This window comes from Protomyctophum parallelum (assembly GCF_964188405.1).
Source record: "Protomyctophum parallelum genome assembly, chromosome: 13".
Lineage (NCBI taxonomy): Eukaryota > Metazoa > Chordata > Actinopteri > Myctophiformes > Myctophidae > Protomyctophum > Protomyctophum parallelum.
In genome coordinates this window covers 35970313-35995896 of record NC_139708.1, presented here as the reverse complement: position 1 = coordinate 35995896, position 25584 = coordinate 35970313, and the positions used below count along the sequence as shown (strand labels likewise).

The window sequence follows — 25584 nt, the reverse complement described above, 5'->3', positions numbered from 1 at the left end:
TGTAAATACAGAGGTTTTGAGACGAGTTATTCCAAAGTACAGAGGAAAAGGTCATTTACTAAAGTATTGCGTGTTTAAGTGTTTAGTAACACAAACCCTGAAGATACCCTGAAGAAGGCAACTTGTTTGTCGAAACATTGGTAACAAAAGTATTTTTGGCATCAGGACCTCTACTTTCTATTTTAAAGTTAGTAATACAAATCCAACATATTAATAGCAAAGACTAGTCACACATTGTGACAGGTTGTGAGCTTTATACATCTACATTTTTTATTTTTATTTTTAAAGGCTTCGCCTATAATGACATGCCCATAAGGATGCCAAGTTTTTAAAGACTGGGGGTCTGGGACACATCAACTGCATAACTGCCAATACCAATGTTGTAAAAATAAAAGTAAAATAATGTCCGATACATCGCCCAGATCTACATATCTGTCAGGCTCTATTGAAGAATGCTCCAGAAATCTTGTCATTCCTCCATTTTATTTGTGCATAATTATCAAGCCAAAGTAATACATGTTTCCATAATTATTTTTTGTTTGAGTAAAACATATACTGAAGCCTGTTTATGAGGCACTCTACTTCTTGGTATGGAGGAACTTCCAGCGAGTCAGAGGGCCCGTCTTGGCGATATACTTGACACCGCAGCCGTCGGGAACCACACGCTTCTCGGCCATCATCGCGTCGAAGTCGGACGCGTTGAACTTGGTGAAGCCGTACTTCTTGGAGATGTGGATCTTCTGGCGTCCGGGGAACTTGAACTTGGCCCTACGTAGGGCCTCGATCACATGCTCCCGGTTCTGCGTCTTGGTGCGCACGGACATGATCACTTGACCGATGCGCACGCGGGCCACCGTGCCCAGGGGCTTTCCGAAGGCGCCGCGCATCCCCGTCTGGAGCCTGTCAGCACCGGCGCACGACAACATCTTGTTGATGCGGACGACGTGGAAGGGGTGTACGCGAATGCGGATGTGGAATCCGTCCTTGCCGCAGGTCTTCACCATGTACTTGTTGGCACAGATGCGCGCCGCCTCCAGCGCCTCCGACGACAGCTGCTCGTACTCGTCGGAGACCATGTGGCCGCATAGCGGGAACTCCTCCACATGGGCCTTCTTCCGGCCCAGGTCGAAGATCCGGATCTTGGGGTCGGGGACCCCCCGGCAGAAGCGGGACTTGGGGTAAGGCTTGTTCTTGCAGTACCTGTAGCAGCGGGCTGGTCGACGACCCATGACTAATGATCTGTGAAAAACGAGGAACAGGACACGTTCTTTAGTGTTGCTTGGCTCGGTCAGCAGCGGTTTATTACTGACTCAATATATCAACATTCATTTGCATATATCAAAATAATAACAGACATCTTACTTCACAATTAACCTCGCCTCACCAGGCTTTCCACCACCTCGGAGGAAAGCCTGGTATCTGTTTCAAAAGTCTGTATGATCCGGGCTTGAGCGGATGATATGTTTATGTCATGTTGTAGTATTGTTTTGTAGTCGCCAGACAGGAACAACAGGCGGCAACAACTTATTTTTCCCTCTTAATAAAAGCTCTCGTAGCCTGTAACTTTTGAGAGGGAAAAGGAAGTTGCCGCCGCCTGTTGTTCCTGTCTGGCGACTACAAAACAATACTACAACATGACGTAACCATATCATCCGCTCCCTCTCGGATCTAGCCCTAGAACGGCTCTTGTTGTTACATACAGTATGTACAGTATTTCACATGCAAGAGCCATAGTACACCCTCCTTGAATTGTGGTAGAACTTTAACTTTAATGTGCGGCATAAATGTGATAAATGCTCCGTTTGTACTCACCCATTAAATAATTCCAAAGACGTGGAGTGAACTATGGTCCTCTAGTTTTATATCCATGTGAAAGTTCTGGCACAAAACGTGTATTTAGTCAATTATCTCCACTTTTTCAAGAGATGCACACGGACATCTTTCTCTCCGGGTGAGGGGGGCCGGAACAATCGATGAACTGATTTTACAAATAGTCCTGTTTACCGCAGACGTCATCACCAATTGACATGGGAAACACAAAAGTTTGCAGTCACACAATTGGCAGGTGCTTTGCGATAGGTGCTGGGTAATTAATCACACCACCTGCCAATTGTGTGACTGCAAACTTTTGTGTTTCCCTGGTCAATTGGTGATGACGTCTGTGGTAAACAGGACGTATTTGTAAAATCAGTTCATCGATCATTCCGCCCCCCCCTCGCCCGGAGAGAAAGATGTCCGTGTGCATCTCTTGAAAAAGTGGAGATAATTGACTAAATACACGTTTTGTGCCAGAACTTTCACATGGATATAAAACTAGAGGACCATAGTTCACTCCACGTCTTTGGAATTATTTAATGGGTGAGTACAAACGGAGCATTTATCACATTTAGGCCGACAATATGGAACCCGACCATAAAGTAAGTGGGACCGTTCTATGCCTCTGATACATGAAAATTTACGAAGTATAATTAAATGATCACAGGCATTCTAGGTCTATCTCGGATCATATACCGAAATGAAATGGTGCACAGGCTACTTCACAATAGCTTCAAAAATACAAAATACAATAAACCAAATAAATCAAAAATAAACTGTATCCTTCATAAAACCAAAAATAAAGTGCACAATAATAACCCGTTTGACATAATATCTAATCTGTATTCTTACTCTCAACTAGCCATGGTTCACATGACAGCGCAACTGCAGCCTGTTTTGCGATCGCTACATTTCCATTGTAAAGGTGTACATAAACATTCAGATTCCAAATATAAAGTACTCGCCACATGTGCCACGGGTGTAAGAATTTTGCTGGTAGAGAGATTAGCATTGCTGCATCCCGCGTTGTTTAATAAAAAGCATTTTTATCCGAGCTGCCATTGCTTTCAACTCCGCGCCCCTATCGGTCGGGAGGAGGTGGCACTCGGTGTGTTCGATATAGGTACGCTGACCGCCCTGCCAATACAGACTAATAGGCGAGTGCGCTCCCGGTGTGCAACTGTGAATTTCACAAACGAACCCCGTTTGAGAAAAGTAGCCGGGGAGCTCGGATAAAAATAACAACGCGGGATGCAGCAATGCTAATCGCTGTACCAGTACTACCAGCAAATTTCTAAAACCCGTGGCACATGTGGCGAGGACTTTATATTTGAAATCGGAATGTTTATATACACGTTTGGACTAAATGTAGCGATTGCGTAAAACAGGCTGCAGTTGCGTCATGTTTCAGAGCTAACTCAACATACAAAATTAATACTGTAGTCAGAACACTCAGATTCCATTTATCATAACAATACATTTCCTAAATCTAATACTCTTCTTCATTCACACCATTAGCTTAAATACACATTCAAAATAACACGTTTTCATTCAGAAAGGCACGCGCACCACGTGTGCTGTCTGTGTGGTAACAGTGTAAAACTACCTGGCAGCAGCCATTATTCAACTCGATCAAAACAATAAAACTACTGGTCCAAACTCACTTCGAGTACACTCAAAACGTTACTAAACATGTCACTGACAGTTCACAGTAGTTTCAACATCATTAGGAATGTTTAGATATGGTTTTTATACCTGTGAAAAACGAGGAGCAGGACACGTTCTTTAGTGTAGCTCAGCAGCAGGAAAAGGAAGAGGAGCAGCGGTTTATTACTGACTGCGCATGCGTGGGACCGAGACTATAGGCAGTTCCTCTATGATTCACAGCAGCGCCATCTATTGACTAGGAAGTCTAATAAGATGTGGCATCTCATAAAAAAGTGTCAATAATGTTAGAATAGTTCTAATACATCTTAAAAAATGGGGGGTGTATGTTTTAGTGACAAACTATAATAGAGGCTATTTCTGAACCCTCTACACTTACATATAGGCCTACTGATGACATCAGGACATCCATGTTAATTGTTCCACTTTATTGTTATGTGAATGAGAGAGAGAGAGAGAGAGAGAGAGAGAGAGAGAGAGAGAGAGAGAAGTAGAGCAAGGATGGCAGAGCGAGGCAGGGAAATACAAGGAGAGGGAGCATCACCGCAGTTGTAGGACAGCCCTCTGTGATTGACCAGTATAGTGTAAGACAATGGTTCCTAAACTTTTTCATGTCAAGGACCCCCAAATTGACAGTAATTAGTCTGCGGACCCCCATTTGAAAATATACTGCGGTGCCCCTGGGGCCTCTACAGTGGTGCCCACTGGCCTACTTGGAACGATGCAAGTTGGAAATGCATGCCCCACCCAGATATTTTGTCCGTGTCCCTTATATGCTCATACTGTATATGGAGTTATTTGTCAGGCATGCCCAAATATGGAGTCTATATGCACACGTCAGAATGATGTCAGAACAGGCCAGCTCTCCGTGACACACGGTATACCGTCTATGTCTCTATGACTGAACCCATGGGTACAGACGAATTTACATAGAGCGCCCAAGTCCTGATGTCACTCATGGTTCACAGAAGTAATTTCTCTATGGAGAATAACATTGGGTCATGTTATAGTCTCACTCTCATATAGGAATTTTGGTCCAAAAATAAACAAACTGTCCTGGCGATATTGTCGGGGAGGTGGCTCTGTATCGTTTAAGACAGTCATATTATATTATATTTGATACAGTCTGTTTCTAGTGAAAATGTAACCAATTCAGCAGCAGTAAGTAGTAGCCTAACATTAGCGAATCAGTGATTCTTAATATCCATATCCATATGTGAAACGGCCAGGATGATTTGTGTATTTTTCAAACACAGTTCTTATGAGGCGATCTAAAATCCCTCTATGGGGATTATAATGCAAATAAAAAGTAGATGAACCCGTGGACTTCACGCCCTCAGACTTCCGCACCTTATGTGGGTGTGAAATTCTCTCAATTGTAATAATAGATAGTGTTGCAGATGAAACTTTTTCATAGTTTTCATAAATAGTTTCATTGACTTGTTTCAGTTTGACAGAACTATGAGTGTAAATAAATGTTTTTCTTTTTACACATTATTAGTGTGGTTGCACTCAGACTCATTTTCACTAGAAACAGACTGTATCAAATATAATATAATATGACTGTCGTAAACGATACAGAGCCACCTCCCCGACAATATCTCTAGGACAGTTTGTTTATTTTTGTAACATGACCCAATGTTATTCTTCATAGAGAAATTACTTCCGTGAACCATGAGTGACATCAGGACTTGGGCTTGGGCGCTATATGTAAATTTGTCTGTACCCATGGGTTCAGTCATAGACCGTGTGTCACGGTGAGCTGGCCTGTTCTGACATCATTCTAACGTATAGACTCCATATTTGGGCATGCCTGACAGATAACTCCATATAACTCCATATATGAGCATATAAGGGACACAGACAAAATATCTGGGTGGGGCATGCATTTCCAACTTGCATCGTTCCAAGTAGGCCAGTGGGCACTGGGCACCACTGTAGAGGCCCCAGGGGCACCGCAGTATATATCCAAATGGGGGTCCGCAGACTAATTACTGTCAATTTGGGGGTCCTTGACATGAAAAAGTTTAGGAACCACTGTCTTACACTATACTGGTCAATCACAGAGGGCTGTCCTCCCTCTCCTTGTCTGTCTGTCTGTCTGTCTGTCTGTCTCTCTCTCTCTCTCTAAACCTTTTTTTTTATGAGATGCCACATCTTATTAGACTTCCTAGTCAATAGATGGCGCTGCTGCGAATCATAGAGGAACTGCCTGTAGTCTCGGTCCCACGCATGCGCAGTCAGTAATAAACCGCTGCTGACCGAGCTAAGCTCCTTTTAATACTCTATGGAGCAACAGTAAAGAACGTGTCCTGTTCCTCGTTTTTCACAGGTATAAAAACCATATCTAAACATTCCTAATGATGTTGAAACTACTGTGAACTGTCAGTGACATGTTTAGTAACGTTTTGTATGAAATGATATCAGGCTGGCATAAATAAAGTGTCGGCCGGATGGCGGAGAGTTACACAGCCTGACTTTTTAGGTATAGTGCGGCTTGCGAGGCCTCGCGCTAGACAGCCTTTTTTATTATTTGAAATGGGAACGGGGCTTTAAGCTCTCTCTCTCTCTCCCCTTTTAATTGAGATTAACTATTTAATTACATATTTCCATGTTGCACCAATATTATACTACCATGTCTTAATGCAGTGTTAATGCGACGCGATGAAGAACACCCGCTGCTGGGTGCGACTGTTTGAACAATGAATAACTAGTTTCTTACCTTGTGGCTCGTGGTGGTTGTTTGAAGAATTATCATCCAATAATTATAATCCAAGGTTTGTTTGTCTGGAGATCCAACACTATGTCATATTATTAAAGTAAGTAAACTTTAAGAAGAGCTGTTCATTGTGCTGCAGTCAGTGAGAAGCTGCTCCGCTAATTGATACGACCTTTATATTTGCGCAACTGACTGGCATGAGGGTAATTACTTATTTGGCAGCACCTGCTTTCATACTATTCAAAATTTTCTAATAAGGTTTGGCCTTATAGATTTTGTATAGTTAATTAACACAAAAAAAGTTTCTCCCAATGGGCTCTGATGTGCATGCCTCATTGTTGTTCATTCATTGATATTTAAAATAAATATTTGAATAAATCATCCTGTAGTAGGCCTATACCTAATTTTGAGCTTTTCCAAAGTCAGTAAAATCTATTTGTAGTGTTTCAGATCAAGATTGTTTTCTGTGCCTATATCAAATAAGAAAAAAATAAACCAGGTCTTGGTCTTAACTCGGTCTCGCCTTGCAGCGGTCTCTGTCTTGGTCTCGGCCCCCCTAGACTCGCGGTGGTCTCGTCCTGGTCTCGACCCTCCTAGGTCTTGGTCTTGTCTTGGTCTCGCTTTAGGTGGTCTCGACTACAACACTAAAGATTGGATATTATGTCAAACTTTATTTTTGGTTTTATGAAAGATACAGTTTATTTTTGATTTATTTGGTTTATTGTATTTTGTATTTTTTAAGCTATTGTGAAGTAAGATGTCTGTTGTTATTTTGATATATGCAAATGAATGTTGATATATTGAGTCTAATAAACCGCTGCTGACCGAGCCAAGCAACACTAAAGAACGTGTCCTGTTCCTCGTTTTTCACAGATACTGATGACATCAGCGATCTCCATATATGGGCAAAGGACTTCAGCATCAGCATTACCCAAACACCATTATATAAACTAAATAAGAACTGAATTTACATCAAACAATCTGTCTTGCTCCTCTTGAGTGAGTACCATAAATCTTAGTCATGGGTCGCCGACCAGCCCGATGCTACAGGTACTGCAAGAACAAGCCTTACCCCAAGTCCCGCTTCTGCCGGGGGGTCCCCGACCCCAAGATCCGGATCTTCGACCTGGGCCGGAAGAAGGCCCATGTGGAGGAGTTCCCGCTATGCGGCCACATGGTCTCCGACGAGTACGAGCAGCTGTCGTCGGAGGCGCTGGAGGCGGCGCGCATCTGTGCCAACAAGTACATGGTGAAGACCTGCGGCAAGGACGGATTCCACATCCGCATTCGCGTACACCCCTTCCACGTCGTCCGCATCAACAAGATGTTGTCGTGCGCCGGTGCTGACAGGCTCCAGACGGGCATGCGCGGCGCCTTCGGGAAGCCCCTGGGCACAGTGGCCCGCGTGCGCATCGGTCAAGTGATCATGTCCGTGCGCACCAAGACGCAGAACCGGGAGCACGTGATCGAGGCCCTGCGCAGGGCCAAGTTCAAGTTCCCCGGACGCCAGAAGATCCACATCTCCAAGAAGTACGGCTTCACCAAGTTCAACGCGTCCGACTTCGACGAGATGATGGCCCAGAAGCGTGTGGTTCCCGATGGCTGTGGCGTCAAGTATATCGCCAAGACGGGCCCTCTGACTCGCTGGAAGTTCCTGCATGCCAAGAAGTAGAGTGCCTCATAAACAGGCTTCATTATATGTTGTACTCAAACAAAAAATAATTATGGAAACGTGTATTACTTTGATGTGCACTAATAAAATGGAGGAATGACAGAGTTCCGGAGCATTCTTCAATAGAGCCTGACAGATATTTAGATCTGGGCGATGTATCGGACATTATTTTACTTTTATTTTTACAACATTGGTATTGGCAGTTATGCAGTTGATGTGTCCCAGACCCCCAGTCTTTAAAAACTTGGCATCCCTATTTTGGGCATGTCATTATAGGCGAAGCTCACAACCTGTCACAATGTGTGACTAAGAAAAGATAAAAGAAAAAGAAAATTAATCTGAAGTATTTCAATAAAATAAAGTTCAGTTAATGTGAATATTTCAAATTTACTTGTTTGCTTGTTCATTATATTATTGAAGTACTGTAGTGTGTACAGCAACGTCACTCCATTTGTCAAACCAAAGGTTCATACTGTAGGTGTAAAAGAGTGACATTTTTAACAAGCAAGGTTTTATTATTCCAAGTGCAAGTCTCCACTCCAGCCAGGAAATGTTCTTCTCCGTCAATCAGATTAAACATTTCAATAAGCGCCTTCATGTTCTCAAGTGGTGGCCAGCAAGCAGTCAATCCAACTGTCTAGATTAGAATATCTATTCAATACAATAAATGCATTTGGGGATTAATTTAGCCTGTGTTAAATGAGGTTTTCTCGAATTGCAACTGTCATTTTGAATCTATTGAATTTATACCCATAAATATTGACTAATAACTGACTATACAATAAGGTTTTGAGCAACTAGAAGGATCGCATTCAGTACAAAATTTGTTTTACTCCAGTGGAGCAGAGGCAAGCAGAAATCATTGCCCCATTGTGCCCTGCCATTACCTCCCACCAGGGACGGATTAATCCCCACGAGGGCCCCTGGGTCGGTAATATTTGCAGGGCCCCCATAGCGCGTGTGCGTGACATATTCGTGTTTTTCTTCATATTTTCAACCTAAATTTAACAAAATCAACAGCCAATGGAGGGTCCCAGGAGCCCTTTTCAGGGCATCAAACCTAGTACGGCGCAATTTCCCCGAATGCCAAGGGTCCCTGGGTCCCCCGACCACGGACGTTTAGCCATCCAAACCAACAGGTATACGTGCAATAACTGCAGCAGTACAGAACACTGTGTTTTACACAGGCAATATCATAACATCCTGACAGAGACTCAAATCAAATTCCCGTGCAATACTCCCCAGACAAACACTGCAGCAGTGCAGCAGCATAATAACCTCAACACAATATACAACACACATCTTCAGAAGTTTATCTTCCCTGTTTCTCTAACAGAACTCCTTAACCACTTAACCACTAACGCTGGCATCGCCGTAACAGTATGCTGACAGTATACTAAATAGTAAACGGTGCTTTCCTATAGACCCATTTTATGTTTGTAAAATATTATGGCGTTTTTCTGTGGGCACTGCGTAGGTAGCCTATAGAGGTCAATCTGAGAACCCATCAGCAAGAAATAAAAGAAAAACATTGCCCTCTTTTAGTCTGTCTCAAGAGACTAGGTAGAGGCAAACGACTGTCCAAGAACACTATATTGCAATATTAACAGTGCAGAAATTCTGTCCGGAGGCTACCGGCACCACCGCTGATGAAAGGCAGCTGTCAGCAGAAGCCTCCAGCTAACGCTGTGACACAAAAGGGGTCCATACTGCTTTTGGCCTTTGGAGAACGTGCATGCGCACTTACTGTACTTCTTACTCAGATATAGCAGAGGAAACCATGCAAGGCACCACAAGGCTGCTCTACCTACTGAGGCACTACCGACCTGAGCTGGTACAACTGATATTGTATTGTTTATGTGGGTAAGAAGGTTTACAGTAATGTGCTGTATCAAATGATGCAGGCCTGTAGGCATGTGATGTGCAGGGTTTGGCGGCAGTCGGGTATGGACTGCATGGGACTTTGAAATCTTACGTTTATTTGAATCCCTACTGGAATTCTGTTCTGAAACTATATGTCTGTGAAAAGAGTTGGAGACACTATACAATGTGCACTGCCAGCTGTACTGGCTAAAGGAAAAATGGAGCATCTTGCTTTTTATATTTTATGCTTTGCTAACTTATTAACAATAATGGGTGAACAGTGCCCACACAGTCCTTTAATCATAAATTCTGTCTGTAAAGATAGATACGAGGCGAGGCCCTAATGGGTAAGCCTATAAAGAAAAGCAAGCACAAAAAAGGCTACATTTAATAATGTCTTACTGAGCCCAGAGTGAGTGAGTGATAAAACACATGCTTAGTGGATGGTCTTATAAATAATACTATAATAATAATTAACACAATTTACATAGCAGGAGGTGTTGGCTGGTATCACATGCAGTTATTAGATCAGTTATTGGTTCACTTTTGCATCATGTCACACACACGCACGCATGCGCACACACAGAAACAGAAAAAAATTGAGAGACCTCACATCTCAGCCCATTGTCTAGTGAAAGTTTCCTTCCATCCTTTCCGTTTAAAATTGCCTCATTGTTTCTTTCTCCTTTTTTACTTCTCTCTCTCTCTCTCTCTCTCTCTCTCTCCTATATAATCAGTGTGTCTGCCTACTCAGCAGGAGGACTGAATAATTGATTTCAGGGACAGGATTAAAAAGATACTGAGACAGGGAAAGACAGAAGAGATGGAGAGGTGGAACGAAGAAGATGCACAGGCAGATATGGAAGGCAAAAGAAAGAAAGAGATCCGGCTAGGAAGTATAGGAAGTCAGGACCAAGAGTAAGAACATGACCCTCGCTACTTCATCACATAGTGAAAGTGGGCATCTTGGTACCATTTTGGTGGCTGCAGGTGTCACTTGTTTGCACGCACACACGCGCGCGCGCACACACACACACACACACACACACACCTGTTTTGCGAGCCATGTGTCAAATCAGATTAGCTTGTCTGACAGAGGCGTGTTCAATTCTGCATATACAGTAGTCCTTGCTCATGCTTCTGCGTGTTTGAGAGAGAAAGAAAGAGAGAGAGAGAGAGAAACAGAAAGAGAAGATAGGAGAGATGTCCCATCACGAAAATTTCAACTCATGCTCTCCATGGTTGCTTGCACAATTTCATAAGATTTTTTTATATGAGAAACCTGAAATACACAAATTGCGAGCCTCTGAAGAATAGGCCCCATATGGCTTTATTGTGAAACTGCATCATATTGCGCACCCTATATTGCAGTGGTTCCCAAACCTTTTAGCCTGACCCAGAAGAGAAATCTCTCCCCAGGACCCAAATGAAAATAGCAGACACTATTTTCACTACTTCTCTAACATTTGTTTTGAAATGTATGACATTTCTTTGATTTCTTCTCGAAATGACTGAGGAAATCATAGAATCAATGTGTAAACTAAAAATAGAGGGACCCATAAAAATGTGTCCACGACCCACAAATGAAGACCCAGTGTTTTGGAACCAGTGGCTAAGTAGTCACAGAATAGATCTTGAGTGTGATCAAATCCTGGGTCAAAAAGTGACTAACTGGTATTATATCATGAATATTATGCCGATAACGTTTACAGAATCAATAGCCATTTATTGCTCACATAAAATGCATATTTGTATTGACTATTTGTAGTGAGAGAGTATTTTACAATCTGCCACACACAGTTGTGTGCATTGATTATGTGTCAGTTATTTGACGGCTCATTTCAATTGAAGGCTAAACTACTTGGTATTAGGGCAAATATGCCACTGTCTTCAGTCTCTCATAATGTCTCTCTGCCGCACATTAGACGGTAATGTGACATGTCATTAGGGCATAGTGTTGTAAAGCACTATGCACTTTTCCCAAGTTAATGACAAGGAAGTAAGCCTTAATAATTCAGTGATGTAGACTCAGATCAGTCAGCCTGGTTCAGCAGTGAGGTGCAGAATGATTTCTCTTGATTTGCATGAACCAGAAACAGTGCACAGTAAAATCCTTAGTGTTCATTTAACTCAACAAATGGAATCAAATGGTCCATTTGGTTTAATTTGTACCCTCTTCAGAGTTAAATTAACTGAGGATTTTACTGTGTGCCTTCACATGGCAAGTGGGGCAAATCAGGTGACTTGGAAGGTGGATTTAAAAAAATTATAATCTCAGGTGTTTGCATGCATATTCCAAGGCAAGGACTGTAATCCTAGCAAGGACATCCTGCCATTGTCCTTTTTATGCATCATTGGTATTTGTGCATCAGCTGGCGCACAGGCTCTCCAGGGAAGCACTTAAAAGAAGGGGGATAACTTCCAATGATTAGGCTACCTTATGCTTAGAATCCTTTACTTCATGGATGAAGAATCAATTAATCAGTCAGTCAGTCAGGCAGGCAGTCAGTCAGCAACCAAGAATCAAAAGGGCTTTATTTGTCACTCACGGTGTGGTTCAGATCCATTATAATCCCTATTTTTAAACATGATGACCCAAGGGTGCCTCTTAATTATAGATGGATCAGTCTTGTTTGTACAGTCTACAACATATTCCTCTATACTCAACGGCAGGCTTACGTTCCATCTAGAGAAAATACACATATACTCATATATTAACAAAATGGTTTCCTCAAAGATAGATCCTACATTGACCAACTTTATTCACTATACGTATATGTACAATAATAAGAACCAGGTTAGATAAGAGGAAACCATTTTGCCTTAGCCTTAGCCTTAGATTTTGTCAACAGGGACCTAATCTGGTGCAGCCTGAATATGGAGTGAATGGAACGTTTTACCAATCATTAGAATCCTTATACAGTGCACCTATAGCCTGTGTTAAAAAATTAAAAAATAATATCTTGCCTATACTTTATTTGCAGACTTATATATTAAAAAAAACTATAAATGAAAATAAACCAAATGTGATACATTTCAAAAGCTCTCTAACTCACATCAGTAAGTATCACTTTTATTTTGATGAGAACAAGTTTTGTTCATTGGTCCGCAGTCCTCAGTCTGCAGACAGAGCACTAATTCATTTGTTAAAATCAAGGCACTTTATCAGTCCTGCTGATAATGTAAAAAACTAAACAAAAAACTAGAAAAATAAACAAAATAATCAAAATAATGAATTGAAAACGATTCTTAAAGATGTCCGTCACATAATTTACTGTAGGCCTACAGTCGCCTAACTGATCAATTTAACAGTTACACATGCAGTTAGCCATTGACAGTCACAGTACTGTATATTTTGAGCATTTGCTGGTTAGGTCATTATGCAACAAGAAATGAATGCTAGTCTGGAATGGGTGTATACACAGTGTACAGTATGCAGTTACAGCACAACAAAATTATGTTTAGTGAAAACCGTTCATATCTGGTGTGGCATTCAGTGACATGAAATAAATGTGCTTTTGCAGCAAATAATTCTGAATAATGAAGCCATTATTACATTAAATGAAGGCAGCGTGAATAATTACTTCAGTAGAGTGAAAACAACAGCTGATGTAATTCTAAAAGAATATGGCTTGGCTTATCATTAAAGCAACAACTCAAAGTACTGTACACAGCGTATTCTTAATTCCTTCAATGTGTTGCTGTTTGATACCGTATCTATCATACAGAACCTGAACATTGAACAAGTTATGTTTGTTTATTTGTCTGATAAACATTCAGGGTTATTGTTATACAGGCTATTGCTAATTGCATGGAGAAATTGTGACCTTACTACTGCTATTATAGCCAGGCAATGTGTCGGAAAGGAATGCATGCCACACCAGGGAATTGTATTAGGCCTATACATTTGTTTGCAGTTTTCTCAAGTAAAGCATATTCATCAGCTTTTAAAGACACCTCGAGTTCTGAGCTGAAATGCTTTGCTTTGTACAGACAAAATGTAGAAATAAATCGGCTAGGCCATTCTACGGTTAATTTTCTATTAGTAGCCTATACTGTGCAAAGAAACAATGTGTTTACTAAGTAGTATAGCAACATTGAGTGAGGAGCACTTGTTATCGGAGTCTCAGAATGTGTGATTAATTAATATTGTGAATGCCACTGAACTGATATCTCTCTAGAGATACGTGGCTTAGCATGGGAAATAAGAAATCTTTGGCATTTCATTCGTAGGCTATTATTCAGTCCTGCCTCTGTTAAAGAGATGATCAAGTTTTGGTTTGAAAATGTCACAATCAAGGTCAAGGTTGAAATCGGTCTTTCTACTAACAAAATGGATGTGTGGATTTACACAAAACTTTCTGGAAATGATCAGTAGACGGCTTTGGAGAGATTAATAAATCTTTGGTTGAAAAGATCAAAGGACAAAATCAAGGTAAAGGGCAAACTGACTCAATCATATCTAAGGTGGTAATGGGAGGTATGCATTCTTTTTAGATGTATCTAGTGCATAATAAGTTAATAACTGGTCTTTCTTTATTTATATAGTCTAAGACCATCTGTGTGTGGCAGGCATCCATCCATCCATCTTCAAACGCTTATCCAGAGTCGGATCGCGGGGGCAACAGTTCCAGCAGAGAGCTCCATACTTGCCTTTCCGGCTAGATATTAGTGTAAGCATCGACCAACAGAAACTGAACAAATATATATGGAGGGTTTGTGCCTGATCACATGCATTACACTAAGCATACACATGCATTCGTACCAGCACAACCACAATACTTGCGTGCTCTGCTTGCACAAGTAATTATACCTTTAGTTCCGACCTCGCATTTTGATTGCCTGAGAGGAATTCTAATGAGTGAGGATATCTCCCGACAACAGCATCTCTATCAAAGTATCATTCTGCCTTGTTATTTACCTTTTCTTTTTTTATAGCTGTAATAGTAATGGCTGTCAGCCGTCAGAAACAACAAAACGTTAATCAGCATCAGTCTGCTGCTGGAGCAAAATTAATTATAACAACGTTATCAACACAGTCCAACCCACCAATTCTAAATTGTATTTAATTGCCAAGTCTCCTTTTAGCCTATTAATGCTGTGTGCAGACTCGACTGCTTTGACTGCTTTCCATGGAAGTGGAATCCTGCTGAGAGCATACACACCTGTTGGGCTATACTGCTGCCATCAACTCTGCCATCAACTTTGTTCTCATATATATATATATAAAAAAAAAAATATATATATATATATATATATATATATATATGCACACGCACAGGTAGCCTATATATATATTATACCCATATACGGAGATCACTTCAGCACAAATCGACATTGAAAGGAAAAGATATGTCACACTGAGTGCCTGGATTGACTATTACATTCATTAAATGTGAAGTTGATTATGAACACTATATAAGCAAGGTGTTGTGTATGCTTGGCCCACATGACAAAACAGTGCAATGTTGACACCGGCACCTGAACCGCCCTCTTCGCCTCCAGCTGCAGATCCACCCGTTCCCAAACCATTGTTTCAGAACTGCTGGAGCTGTGGGATCCTCTCCGGCGGTGCTTTGCTTCTGTCTGCTGCGTATGTGTACAGTGGAGCCCGTAAAGCAATGGTCCGAGGCGGTCCAACCTCCGTGGGGACAGTGGCTCAGATTACTTTCGCTTTAGTTTTGGCTTCCTGGGGAATCGTTGTCATCGCAGACCCAGTAGGAAAGTCACACAGGAAACCATGAAGGTTAGTGTAAACATCATAAAAAGAACAAGCATCTTTACTCTTCAGTTGACAAGAGGCCAAGCTGATTCAGCACAATTTTGTTCCAGACTGCCTGTACTGTATATAGCCTCATCCCAATTTTAGCCTACAATGACTGTAAATAAACTATATTATGCTCATATTTATAAACTCAAACTAAAATCTAAAAATAAACAGAAATAAACAAAACAAAAAGTTGCTGCCCGTCCTCTGGATTTTGACATCAATGACTTTGTCATGTGGCAGCCAAGTCTATGGACTTTTTTAAAGATTTGTTTTTGGCTTTTGTGCCTTTATTGATAGTTACAGTGAAGACAGACAGGAAAGAGGGAGGGAGGGAAGGGGAGAGACATGCAGCAAAGGTCATCATGAACGGGACTCGAGTCAAGCCAGAGCCTACTGTAGTCAAGCCAGAGCCTACTGTATGTGGCATGCGTCCCACATTGTTCTGCAAAAGGACTGCTGCACTGGTTGGACAGTTTTGAAAAAAAAAAAATCCATATCATGGTCCAGGAAACTGAAAGACAACAATATCGCTGCAGAGATGGTGCAGCTCTGAAAGATAAACGCAGGTGTGCAGAAAAGTCCATAATTTACTTTAGGTTGTGAAACAAGTTAAGAGAACCACAGATTCTGTTCATATAGCACACAGTGTGTTGTTAGTTTAGGCAGGTCAGCTAGGTTCACAAACAAATTTGAAGGAGTCAGAAATGGAAAAGAGTGTCAAAGGAATGTTTCTGCAGCAGCTAGCAGTATACCTAAGTATCCTTCTTCATGCCGTACACACATTTGACTACAGTGTTTGGAATGATGAGAGTGTTGGAGTTGGAAGTGACATGAAACATCATCAGGGTTCACGATGATTGTGGAAGAGTTGTATGGCTTGAGAGACTAACTGAGTCTGACTTCAGGGCTTGCAATACAGACTGTGGTACTCTGCTGGCATAGTACTGGTGGTTGCGTAGTGTAGCAAGGACCCCGGCGGAGTTCATGTGCTTTGCGTTAGCATCGTAGCTGTACGCATTGCCATGCACGTCTGTCAGTTCACCTCCCACGGCTCGCAGGAGTGCTTCAGGACCACATGTGTCCCATTTCCTGCATCCCGGGCTGGCAAAGACATAGGCAGAGGCCTTTCCCTCAATCAGCTGAAGGATCTTATTTCCTGCACCACCCATTCTAGTGACCTCATGAGGTTCCATGGCGTTGACGCAGTCTGTCACTAGCTTGTTGCTATGGGAACGGGTGGTGGTGACGATGCGCCTTTCGCCCGGGACCTCCTGCAGCTGAAATCCAAATGCTCCTAGTCCCAGCATTCCCCACAGAGTTCTCCCCAAGTTGGCCTCTGCTCCGAGCTGGTAGTTGTAGAATGGCTGGTTAATGACACCAGCGATGGCTTTGCCTTTATACGCAATACCAATGAGGACGGTCACATTATCCAGGATCCCTTCCGTATATTCCTTTGTGCCGTCGAGGGGATCAACCCACACGACTAGCTCCTCCTCTTTCACAGCACTGTACTCCACAGGACAGGTCTTTTGAAGGATGTCCTCAGCCTGGCCATTTACAATAAGGTCTTCCCTTACCTCCTCATCTGGAAGGTCCTCCTCCCCAATGATGGTGATTTTGGGGAAGCGTCTGGACAGTGAGGCACAGATGCTCTGCTGGCCCAATCTGTCGGCCAGCGTCTGCAGATCATTATCCCCCGTCTTTCGCACAACACCGAGCTCTCCACTGTGGAGGACCTTCCTCACAATGGAGCCAGCCTTTTCAGCCGCGGCCCAAGCAGAGGCCACCACATTCATTATCACTGTGGGATTTCCAGACATGAATGCGGTGAAGTAAGCTAAATTTGTCTGGTGTTGACTTTGCTTTTCCTCACAGCAAAAACATAACTGTTGTGGAGCAAGCAGTCAAGGCATCAAACACGAAACAAGTTTCCACAAACAAATAACTAATGGTAGCTAAATAAAGGTATCTATAGGCCTTTTAAAATGAGGCTGAACTAAACTAACAGACCTAACTGGATGAGACAAGAGAGACGAGTCATATGTCATAGATATGTCATATAGACCACTGACATCACCACATGGCCCCATAAGTCAGAGATCCGGATTGGAGCCACGCCATTCCCATGTCAGAACAGATGCGGATTGGAGCCATTCCCATGTCAGAACAGATCCGGATTGGAGCCATTCCCATGTCAGAACAGATCCGGATTGGAGCCATTCCCATGTCAGAACAGCGATCCACATGATTCAATGAGAGGGTTTGTGTCTGTGTGCCCGGAGATAACGTCGCCAACTGCTGGGCCGATCGGCACCTATTAGTGGATGCGTGGCTTGTGAGATCAGTTCTGGATAGACTTGCACACACACAAATCTTTCTGTATTACTGCATTACTTTCTGTATTACTTTCTGTCTATCTCGTTGCCCGTGGCTCTGTCTTGTGACATTATGTGACACTCACATAAGTGTCACATAATGACACTCACAGGGTACTACCTGTGAGTGGGGAGTGTTGGCTGATGAATGAATATCAACATCATAATACAACCTGATACTGGGGGGTCAATTCCTGCCGTTAAAATATGACAGTCAAAAAACACTTTGTTTGAAATAGACACTCATGCTTTCCAAGGTGTGATTTGGGCTGGGAGGAGGAGCAGGACTAAGGCCCTATACGTCCTCTCTGGGGGGGGGGGGGGGGGGGGTACTACCTGTGAGCACACACTCTCTTGTGTCTTCTGTGATACGCATGCAATGTTTGAAGTCAATCAGTCAGGCAATTCTCACATACTATTACTCACTCAAAGAGATTTTGTGCAATTCTAGAAATCTAGAGTAGACCAATGTTCACTGGGAACGACGCCCCGTTGGGAACAATGCTCCTTGGGAATGATGTCTGTTGGGAATGCACATGCCTCTCCGGTTATGCAACTACATGTTGTAACCATTGTATTTGTCAGAGTAACCTTTGTAATTGTACCCATTATTATATGGTACTAGTACTTGAAGACCAGTCTATGATATCAGTGTTCAGGCCGGCCTAAGAAGACCTGGCAGACGACAGTGTTGGCTGACATGAAAGCGCTTGTATCGACCATGAGGTGGCCATGTGGCCATGGACCAAGAGGTGGCCATGGACCCTTCCCATGAGGTGGCCTTGGACCCTTCCCATGATGAGGTGGCCTTGGACCCTTCCCATGATGAGGTGGCCATGGACCCTTCCCATGAGGTGGCCATGGACCCTTCCCATGATGAGGTGGCCATGGACCCTTCCCATGAGGTGGCCATGGACCCTTCCCATGATGAGGTGGCCATGGACCGTTCCCAGCGGTGCCTGGAAAGCAGACTTTAAACCGATGATGATATCGAAGATTTTTGTTTGTGCATCTACATTAAGGAGCTACATATGTGCACACAGTGCAATGACATATTTTCCAGATGCAAGTCTACTTTCTGTCACTTCTGTAAACAGAAACAGCCTAACTCTGCGGAAAGACATCCCCAAAAATACTGTTTCTTGCTGCTGTGTCTGCCATATCCTTCATCTCGGCAGGCACACTGAAAGGGTTTTTCATGTCTTATTTCTTTTAAACAGGGCTGGTGCTTCGTGTTTTTTGACAGTGCAGCAATGTTTTAAGATGCACACACATACATTGGTAAACAATTCAAAACCACTGTGCTGAAAATATGGCAGGTATAGGCTATAATGCATGATGTTGCATTGCATAAATATATAAATTAAAACTGTAAAGCTGTATGTATATTTCCACTACTTTTGCACTCTATGACAAAATAAATGCATTAATTTACAAAAACACAAAATGTTTGTAGGCCTATATGGAGATAGAAAGCTTTCTTCCCAATAGTAATGGTAGGCTATTCGAAGGTGAAAACGCTTTCCCCCAAAACTGCTGTGAAGACATTAACTAAAATGTGATTGAATCACGACTTCAAAATGTAATCCCTCAGTGCTAATGCATTAGTCAATTTAGACACATTATCAGTGGAATATTGCTGATACATCCACAGCATAACATAATAATAATTATGAAATGTACACTCAGGAGTTTGTCATGGAGCCTATAGTACACTGAGCAGTGAGCACACACATTGGTGGCGTATATGAAGGGGGTGCAGAGGATGACTGCAAGTGCACAAAAGAAAAGCTTGAAAATATTAGATGGTTATGATTTTTAGAGCATACCTATCCATTAAAGATAGAGATGTCTGAGTGTACTTTCTATATTTTGAAAATTCTAAATAAATGTGTATTCTTTGGCACACTGACATTCTGTATTTTAGACTTAAATATACATTTATGTTTATTGGTATTTTGTAACAAGATACGTTTTGATGTCAATTGCATTTGCCCGTCCCTGTGCACAAATCATAGTTAATCACTTCGACCCTCGACACTTAGTAAACAAATTCTTAGTTGACCGGGGTGCCGTCTTTTCCACCAAATCTCTTTGCCGAAAATAGCTGACATAATGTCATGTCAATGTCACTTCGCGAGCAACGACTCATTGAAGTTCTTCTGGGCACGAATGACACACAAGGACATGACAAACGTGTGTGAGGAACTCAAAGGACAGTGATATCTGCCTCATATTTAATTGGACATACATTATTTGTCATTCCACAGCAACAGCAGAACAGATGAGACATGTCTATGCTGAGCTGATGCAGAACAGGGTCCCTCGCGAGGCGAGGAAGACTTTCCCCCGCATGGCCAACATAAAGAAAAGCCATACATATTGTAAAGACTTCTCTGGCACATATAGTACACTGGGGAATGCCACAATCTGCTGGAGGATACCAAATACCATGTTGGATTTTGAAGCCTGCATGGTCCATGCTGTTCATGCCCATGTGAATGTGGATGTGTTGTGGATTTATTAACTGTGTGTGTGTGTGTGTGTGTGTGTGTGTGTGTGTGTGTGTGTGTGTGTGTGTGTGTGTGTGTGTGTGTGTGTGTGTGTGTGCGTGCGTGCGTGCGTGCGTGCGTGCGTGCGTGCGTGCGTGCGTGCGTGCGTGCGTGCGTGCGTGCGTGCGTGCGTGCGTGCGTGCGTGCGTGCGTGCGTGCGTGAGTGAGTGAGAGAGACAGAGAAAGAGAGAGGAATGTTCAGGGATTTTTATGACCGGCGTAGATGTGTCTATATTTTTCTCAATATCTTTCACAAGTGTTTACAAGGACAGGCAATGGGACAAAGGGGGACCATAAACTCTTATATAAACTATTAAATCTGCAGTTCCTGTCTTCTTCAGACAGGAACGGTAATGCAGGTATAGTAAGGCAGAAAACAGGAAGCAACTGGCATGGAAACTTTATGAACAAGCAAGGAGCAAGGAAGGACTCAAGAGACTAAATAGTCTTACTAATAAAGACAATGAAGACCAATAACGATTCTTGCAATTGTAACTTGATTTGTGAATTTTATCGGACAATATGAGACGGTCAAATACGAGGAATAAACTCAGAATTCTGAGATATAACATCTGACTAGGGTACTATTTTTTGGAAATGGGTCTTTTCGTTACAGTCATGTGAACCCGGCTGTGTTGTCATAGTAACTGAATGTCACATCTCGTATTGCTATGGTTGTGTGATGGCCAACGTTTAAATCAGCCTTAACATTAATCTTCCTTGAGTGACAGCTGACAGTCCAATCATGGGGGAAGTAGGATTTAAACCGCACCTGCCCAAGCCCCATTCTAGAGCCTTGCAGTTTTGGGACGAAAGAATAGGAAGACAATTAGAAAATGAGCACATGCGGTTCTTTATGATATATTCTATTGCACACCTACTCAGTGATGTCTCTACCTCATATTGGACATAATTGTCATTCTGCAGCAGCAGCAGCTAGAGCAGATGAGACATGTCTCATCACTTTGACATCTCTGAATGTGAGTGACTACTATTCATTCTTCCTTCTCCATTCCCCTCTCCCTTCTCCACCCACCATCTGACCCACCATCTGACCACTTAATGGCTGCCCTTTCAAGGTGGCAACATGCATATTCAGAGCATGATTATTTTAGTGATTAATCCATCAAAACTTGAACATTGTCTGACCTCTCAGTATCACTGGCTATCCCTGGAATCTGCCACCTCCACATTAGTCTCACGTAGCCAGCCATATCAGATCTCTGCCTATCTATACTGATAACTCTGGTGACAGCCAAGTTCAATGTAGGAGCTAAAGCTGGGTGGAAATAATTAGGTGATTTAAAAACACCTGTATTGCAGGTCCTTCATACAGTATGGGATGGTATCCGAAATGTACAGCGGACAGGTTATACATTAGTTTTTTGGTCTACTCTTACGCGCACGCGCTCGCGCACACGTGCGTGCACGTGCTCGCGCACACACACACACACACACATACCGTTTAATGTTGTGTTCAATGTTAAATATAATACATTTTCAAACGGCAACATGGTTTAGTTAAATTGATTGTCACATTTCACATCATTTACGTTTTATAGTCTAAGAAAGTTATACCAGTAAGAAGCCCTGAGGGCATCCGCCTGGGTGACGGCAGACGGCTGAGCGAGCGCTTTGGCATGGGGGTAAAATATATAACATATATTATGTCAGTAAGCATATAGTATAGCCTATGATGGGTATACTAGGTAATATATTATCATTACAACATTTTATTCATGTCATTAGTATATATTTTTTAAGTACACACCTACTTTGAAATTGTATCGTAATTTGCTGTTATGATTCAAATCTGAACTAACTCTTTTTGATATTTGAATGCCCAATGACTTCTGCAACAGAAAGAGGCATGACATTTTATTTTATCAGCCATTTGCACCTCCATACGCTGGAGTACAATTATCAAGGACAAGATTTACTAAATAAAAGTCTCCTCAGTCATGTAGGTCAGACATTGATTTAAATAAGAACAGCATTTGAGTGTTTGTTCCTTAGTGATCTCTCAATCATGGATCCTAAAGTGAGCCTGTAATATGGACTAATATGGACTGTTTAAGCTTATTCTAATAGTATTAAGTATTTAATGACATAAAACCATAGTATGTTATTTGTAGCACCTTGTGGTTTTGAATAAAATGTGGGGGAGCAAATAAAAAAAATAAAAAAATAAAAAAATAAAAAAATAAAAAAATAAAAAAATAAAAAAATAAAAAAATAAAAAAATAAAAAAATAAAAAAATAAAAAAATAAAAAAAACTATTAATAAAAATAATGTATCATTAAATTACCTCTGGGGGTTCAGGGCATTCAGCATAAACTTCAACTGCTGTGGCACACACACACACACACATACGCACACACACACACACACACACACGCACACGCACACGCACGCACACAATACATACATAATAATTCAGCCCATTTGATCCCACAGGGGAAATTCCATTTTCAGCTGAGCGTAAGTGGAAGGCTTGAGCACAGGGAGGGAGCATTTAGGGGTTATGTGTCATGGTCGTTGCTCGAAACCTGGGATTTCCCAGCAAGCATGGTCAGGACCTGGACGAATTGGTGACGTCTCGATCAAGTCAAACCAAGACTAGTCATATCTGGCCCAGAATATCACCTGATTTCAATCAACATACATTCTGCCCTCTAAGACGGAGGTCCCTGCATGAATCTGAGAGTCCGAACGAGGCCACAAGTCATATCATATCTAGTCAGATCTGGCCCAGAATATAAACTGTATTATTTCATCTGGTGAAGACGTCCTGGAAATGACGTAAAGATCATCCCCATATGTGCTGTGATCTGGCCTATAGTCCTGAACGTCACCAGAGGACGTCATCATAACGTAATTTGGCTTGCTGGGTTCAGTTTCCGAGGCGGATTCTCTAGCCATTAAGCTGTGGCCATCACTAACTTTACCAATGACCTGCAAGGTCACATCATGTAACACTCAATTTTGTCACTCAATTTGTCACGTCACGTCATATATTGTGCCCATCAGGGATGAGAGTAAATTCCCCATACATGGGGAAAGCCCCCATATATTGTGCCCAGGTCTCATGACATCACTTTGACATCATCAGGGATGATAGTAAATCAGGGATCATATCATAGTAAATGCGACCTGCGGATATATGTCAGAACCTGTTCTGACATTCCATATGTTGATCCTTCCCCATCCATCCTCGATTTCTTCGATATCTCCCTTTTGACTGATACCTGTCCATTTAAACTCTAGACGGGCCTGCCCCAAAGTTATTTGTGTAGCCGCGCCCGGCAGCCGAAAACAGGCCCGAAAATTAAGGCCTGGCCCTACCTGTGACCTCATCAAACCCTGTACACTCAAGACACTGCCACCCTTAGATCTCCATATATGGAGCTGACCTGTTCTGACATTCAATATGTTGATCCAACCTCATCAAACCCTGTACGCTCCATATAGACCAATTATTTGTTTACACATGGGTGACTGTTTCACGGGTGACTGTTTCATTTAATCAATTCCCAACAGATCTCCAAACCTGTTGTTTTGGGGAGTGCTGGTTTCAGTTCATTCAACCTCCTCTTGTGTGTTGGCTAGGACTTCAAGGGCGAGAGATCACAATAAAAATCCTAATCATTATTCCTCCACATTGGGAGAAAAACAGCATCTGAAAGTTTGATGGTACATTTTTTACATGTGAGTGGAGTTAGAACTTTTCCATTGCATCTTTTGAGAGGAAGGGTTCTTGTGCCGCCGGTATGCGTGCGCATGCTGTTGCTTATCAGTGTGACGTCGTCTGTTAAGGCGTCTATATGGCCCTAAAGGACGAGGTTGCTTCTCAGCCCCCAGGCGTCTTACTGGTACTGTATATACTCTGAACTCTGAACAATGAGATATTGACAATGCAAGCTAAACGTACTAATGCATGATTAAAATCAATAAAAAAAAACGGCACACACGCCAATGAAAACTATTTTCATTGACTATTACTATGAATTAATTTAGGGCCTGCTAAAAGCACTTCACAAGTTCACAATATCCTTTTCACACCCAATGAGTTTGGCTCCTGCTTAATTTGTTTGTCTGAGCTTTTGAACTCCCTAACGACTACACAGTGACCATTATGCCCTGGTTTTGGGGTATCTTGATCACTTACTCCTCCCACCAGCTGTTCTATCGGCTTTACCCTTGATCTGCAGGCAACACTGCAGAGAGAGCTATCACTCATTAAGGATTTAAGATGTAGCCTCATAACCCTCATTTCCATCTCATTATTTGTTGCTTAGCATTATTTTAGAGTCAGGTGAGAGGCAGTTCCGAGCAACGAGCTCGGGCAAATCAGAGGCAGGCGGGGGCGGGTCTTTACGCAACCAAGCCGCTTAATAGATTTGCACGTCTTGCAGAGCTGGCCCCACAATACCTTCCATGGATTCAATTTAAATATGGAATGAAAATGCATATATGTACAGAATTTGATTTGCATGCAGATGTCACAGCAAAGGCAAAATCTAGGCAAGATTTAAGACACGTACTGCTCAAATATTCTAACAAGATTAAGCTGTGGGCAGCTCACCTTTATGCACGGAAATTGGAAAAATACCCACCACATAATACATTGCATAATGAATAATTGTTGTACACTCCATCTATTATTTGACAGGTCAGCAAAAGCATAACAAAACAAAACAACCTAAAATAATATGGCTACTAATATTAAATTAATAGTGACTATTTAAATAATTTATTTTTAGTGATTATCGTACATGCAACACATTTCCAGCCAGCTGAGCACACCATTATGTATAGACGAAGCCACGGAGAGGTGCCCTGTAGGCCAGCTGTATGCAATCAATGCTGCGGTGTGACATTAAGCACAGCTTGACACCGCAGCATTGATTGCATACAGCATGGCCTATGCGATTCGTCAATAGGGCCTCAGCACCATTTTATAGTTGTGCATGTGATGTTGCGTAAGTGTGCATGTTGTATGCAGCCTTTTATTGATCAGGGCTCACTTAAAAAAATGTGTTTGAAATTGTGACACACCATCTGACAGCTTAATGGACCCACCATCTGGCCACTTAATGGACCCACCATCTGACCACTTAATGGACCCACCATCTGACCACCATCTGACCCA

At 42.2% G+C, this 25584-nt stretch overlaps 3 protein-coding genes across 3 annotated transcripts; 1 reads left to right on the top strand and 2 right to left on the bottom strand.

Annotated features, from left to right (window-relative positions):
• Window positions 1-464: 464 nt before the first annotated feature.
• LOC310869273 (large ribosomal subunit protein uL16-like) lies at window positions 465-3667 on the bottom strand. The gene is made up of 2 exons (XM_083779922.1): window positions 3571-3667; window positions 465-1239 (listed from the first exon to the last, which is right to left on the bottom strand). Exon 2 carries the CDS (start codon window positions 1227-1229, stop codon window positions 579-581), a length of 651 nt encoding a protein of 216 aa, XP_083636048.1. The 5' UTR covers window positions 1230-1239; window positions 3571-3667; the 3' UTR covers window positions 465-578.
• A 2055-nt stretch (window positions 3668-5722) lies between these two features.
• LOC310868924 (large ribosomal subunit protein uL16-like) lies at window positions 5723-7975 on the top strand. Its single transcript, XM_083779420.1, has 2 exons — window positions 5723-5812; window positions 7073-7975. The coding sequence occupies exon 2, from the start codon at window positions 7221-7223 to the stop codon at window positions 7869-7871; it is 651 nt and encodes a 216-aa protein (XP_083635546.1). The 5' UTR covers window positions 5723-5812; window positions 7073-7220; the 3' UTR covers window positions 7872-7975.
• Window positions 7976-16352: 8377 nt separating this feature from the next.
• Window positions 16353-17324, bottom strand: LOC310868624 (3'(2'),5'-bisphosphate nucleotidase 1-like; the record flags this gene model as incomplete). The annotated part of the gene is made up of 1 exon (XM_083779082.1): window positions 16353-17324. The coding sequence occupies one exon, from the start codon at window positions 17322-17324 to the stop codon at window positions 16353-16355; it is 972 nt and encodes a 323-aa protein (XP_083635208.1).
• Between the last annotated feature and the right edge of the window lie 8260 nt (window positions 17325-25584).

Bases quoted from the DNA above. Each gene is read 5' to 3' on its own strand.
- LOC310869273 (XM_083779922.1), bottom strand. From the start codon at position 1,229: ATGGGTCGTCGACCAGCCCGCTGCTACAGGTACTGCAAGAACAAGCCT.
- LOC310868924 (XM_083779420.1), top strand. From the start codon at position 7,221: ATGGGTCGCCGACCAGCCCGATGCTACAGGTACTGCAAGAACAAGCCT.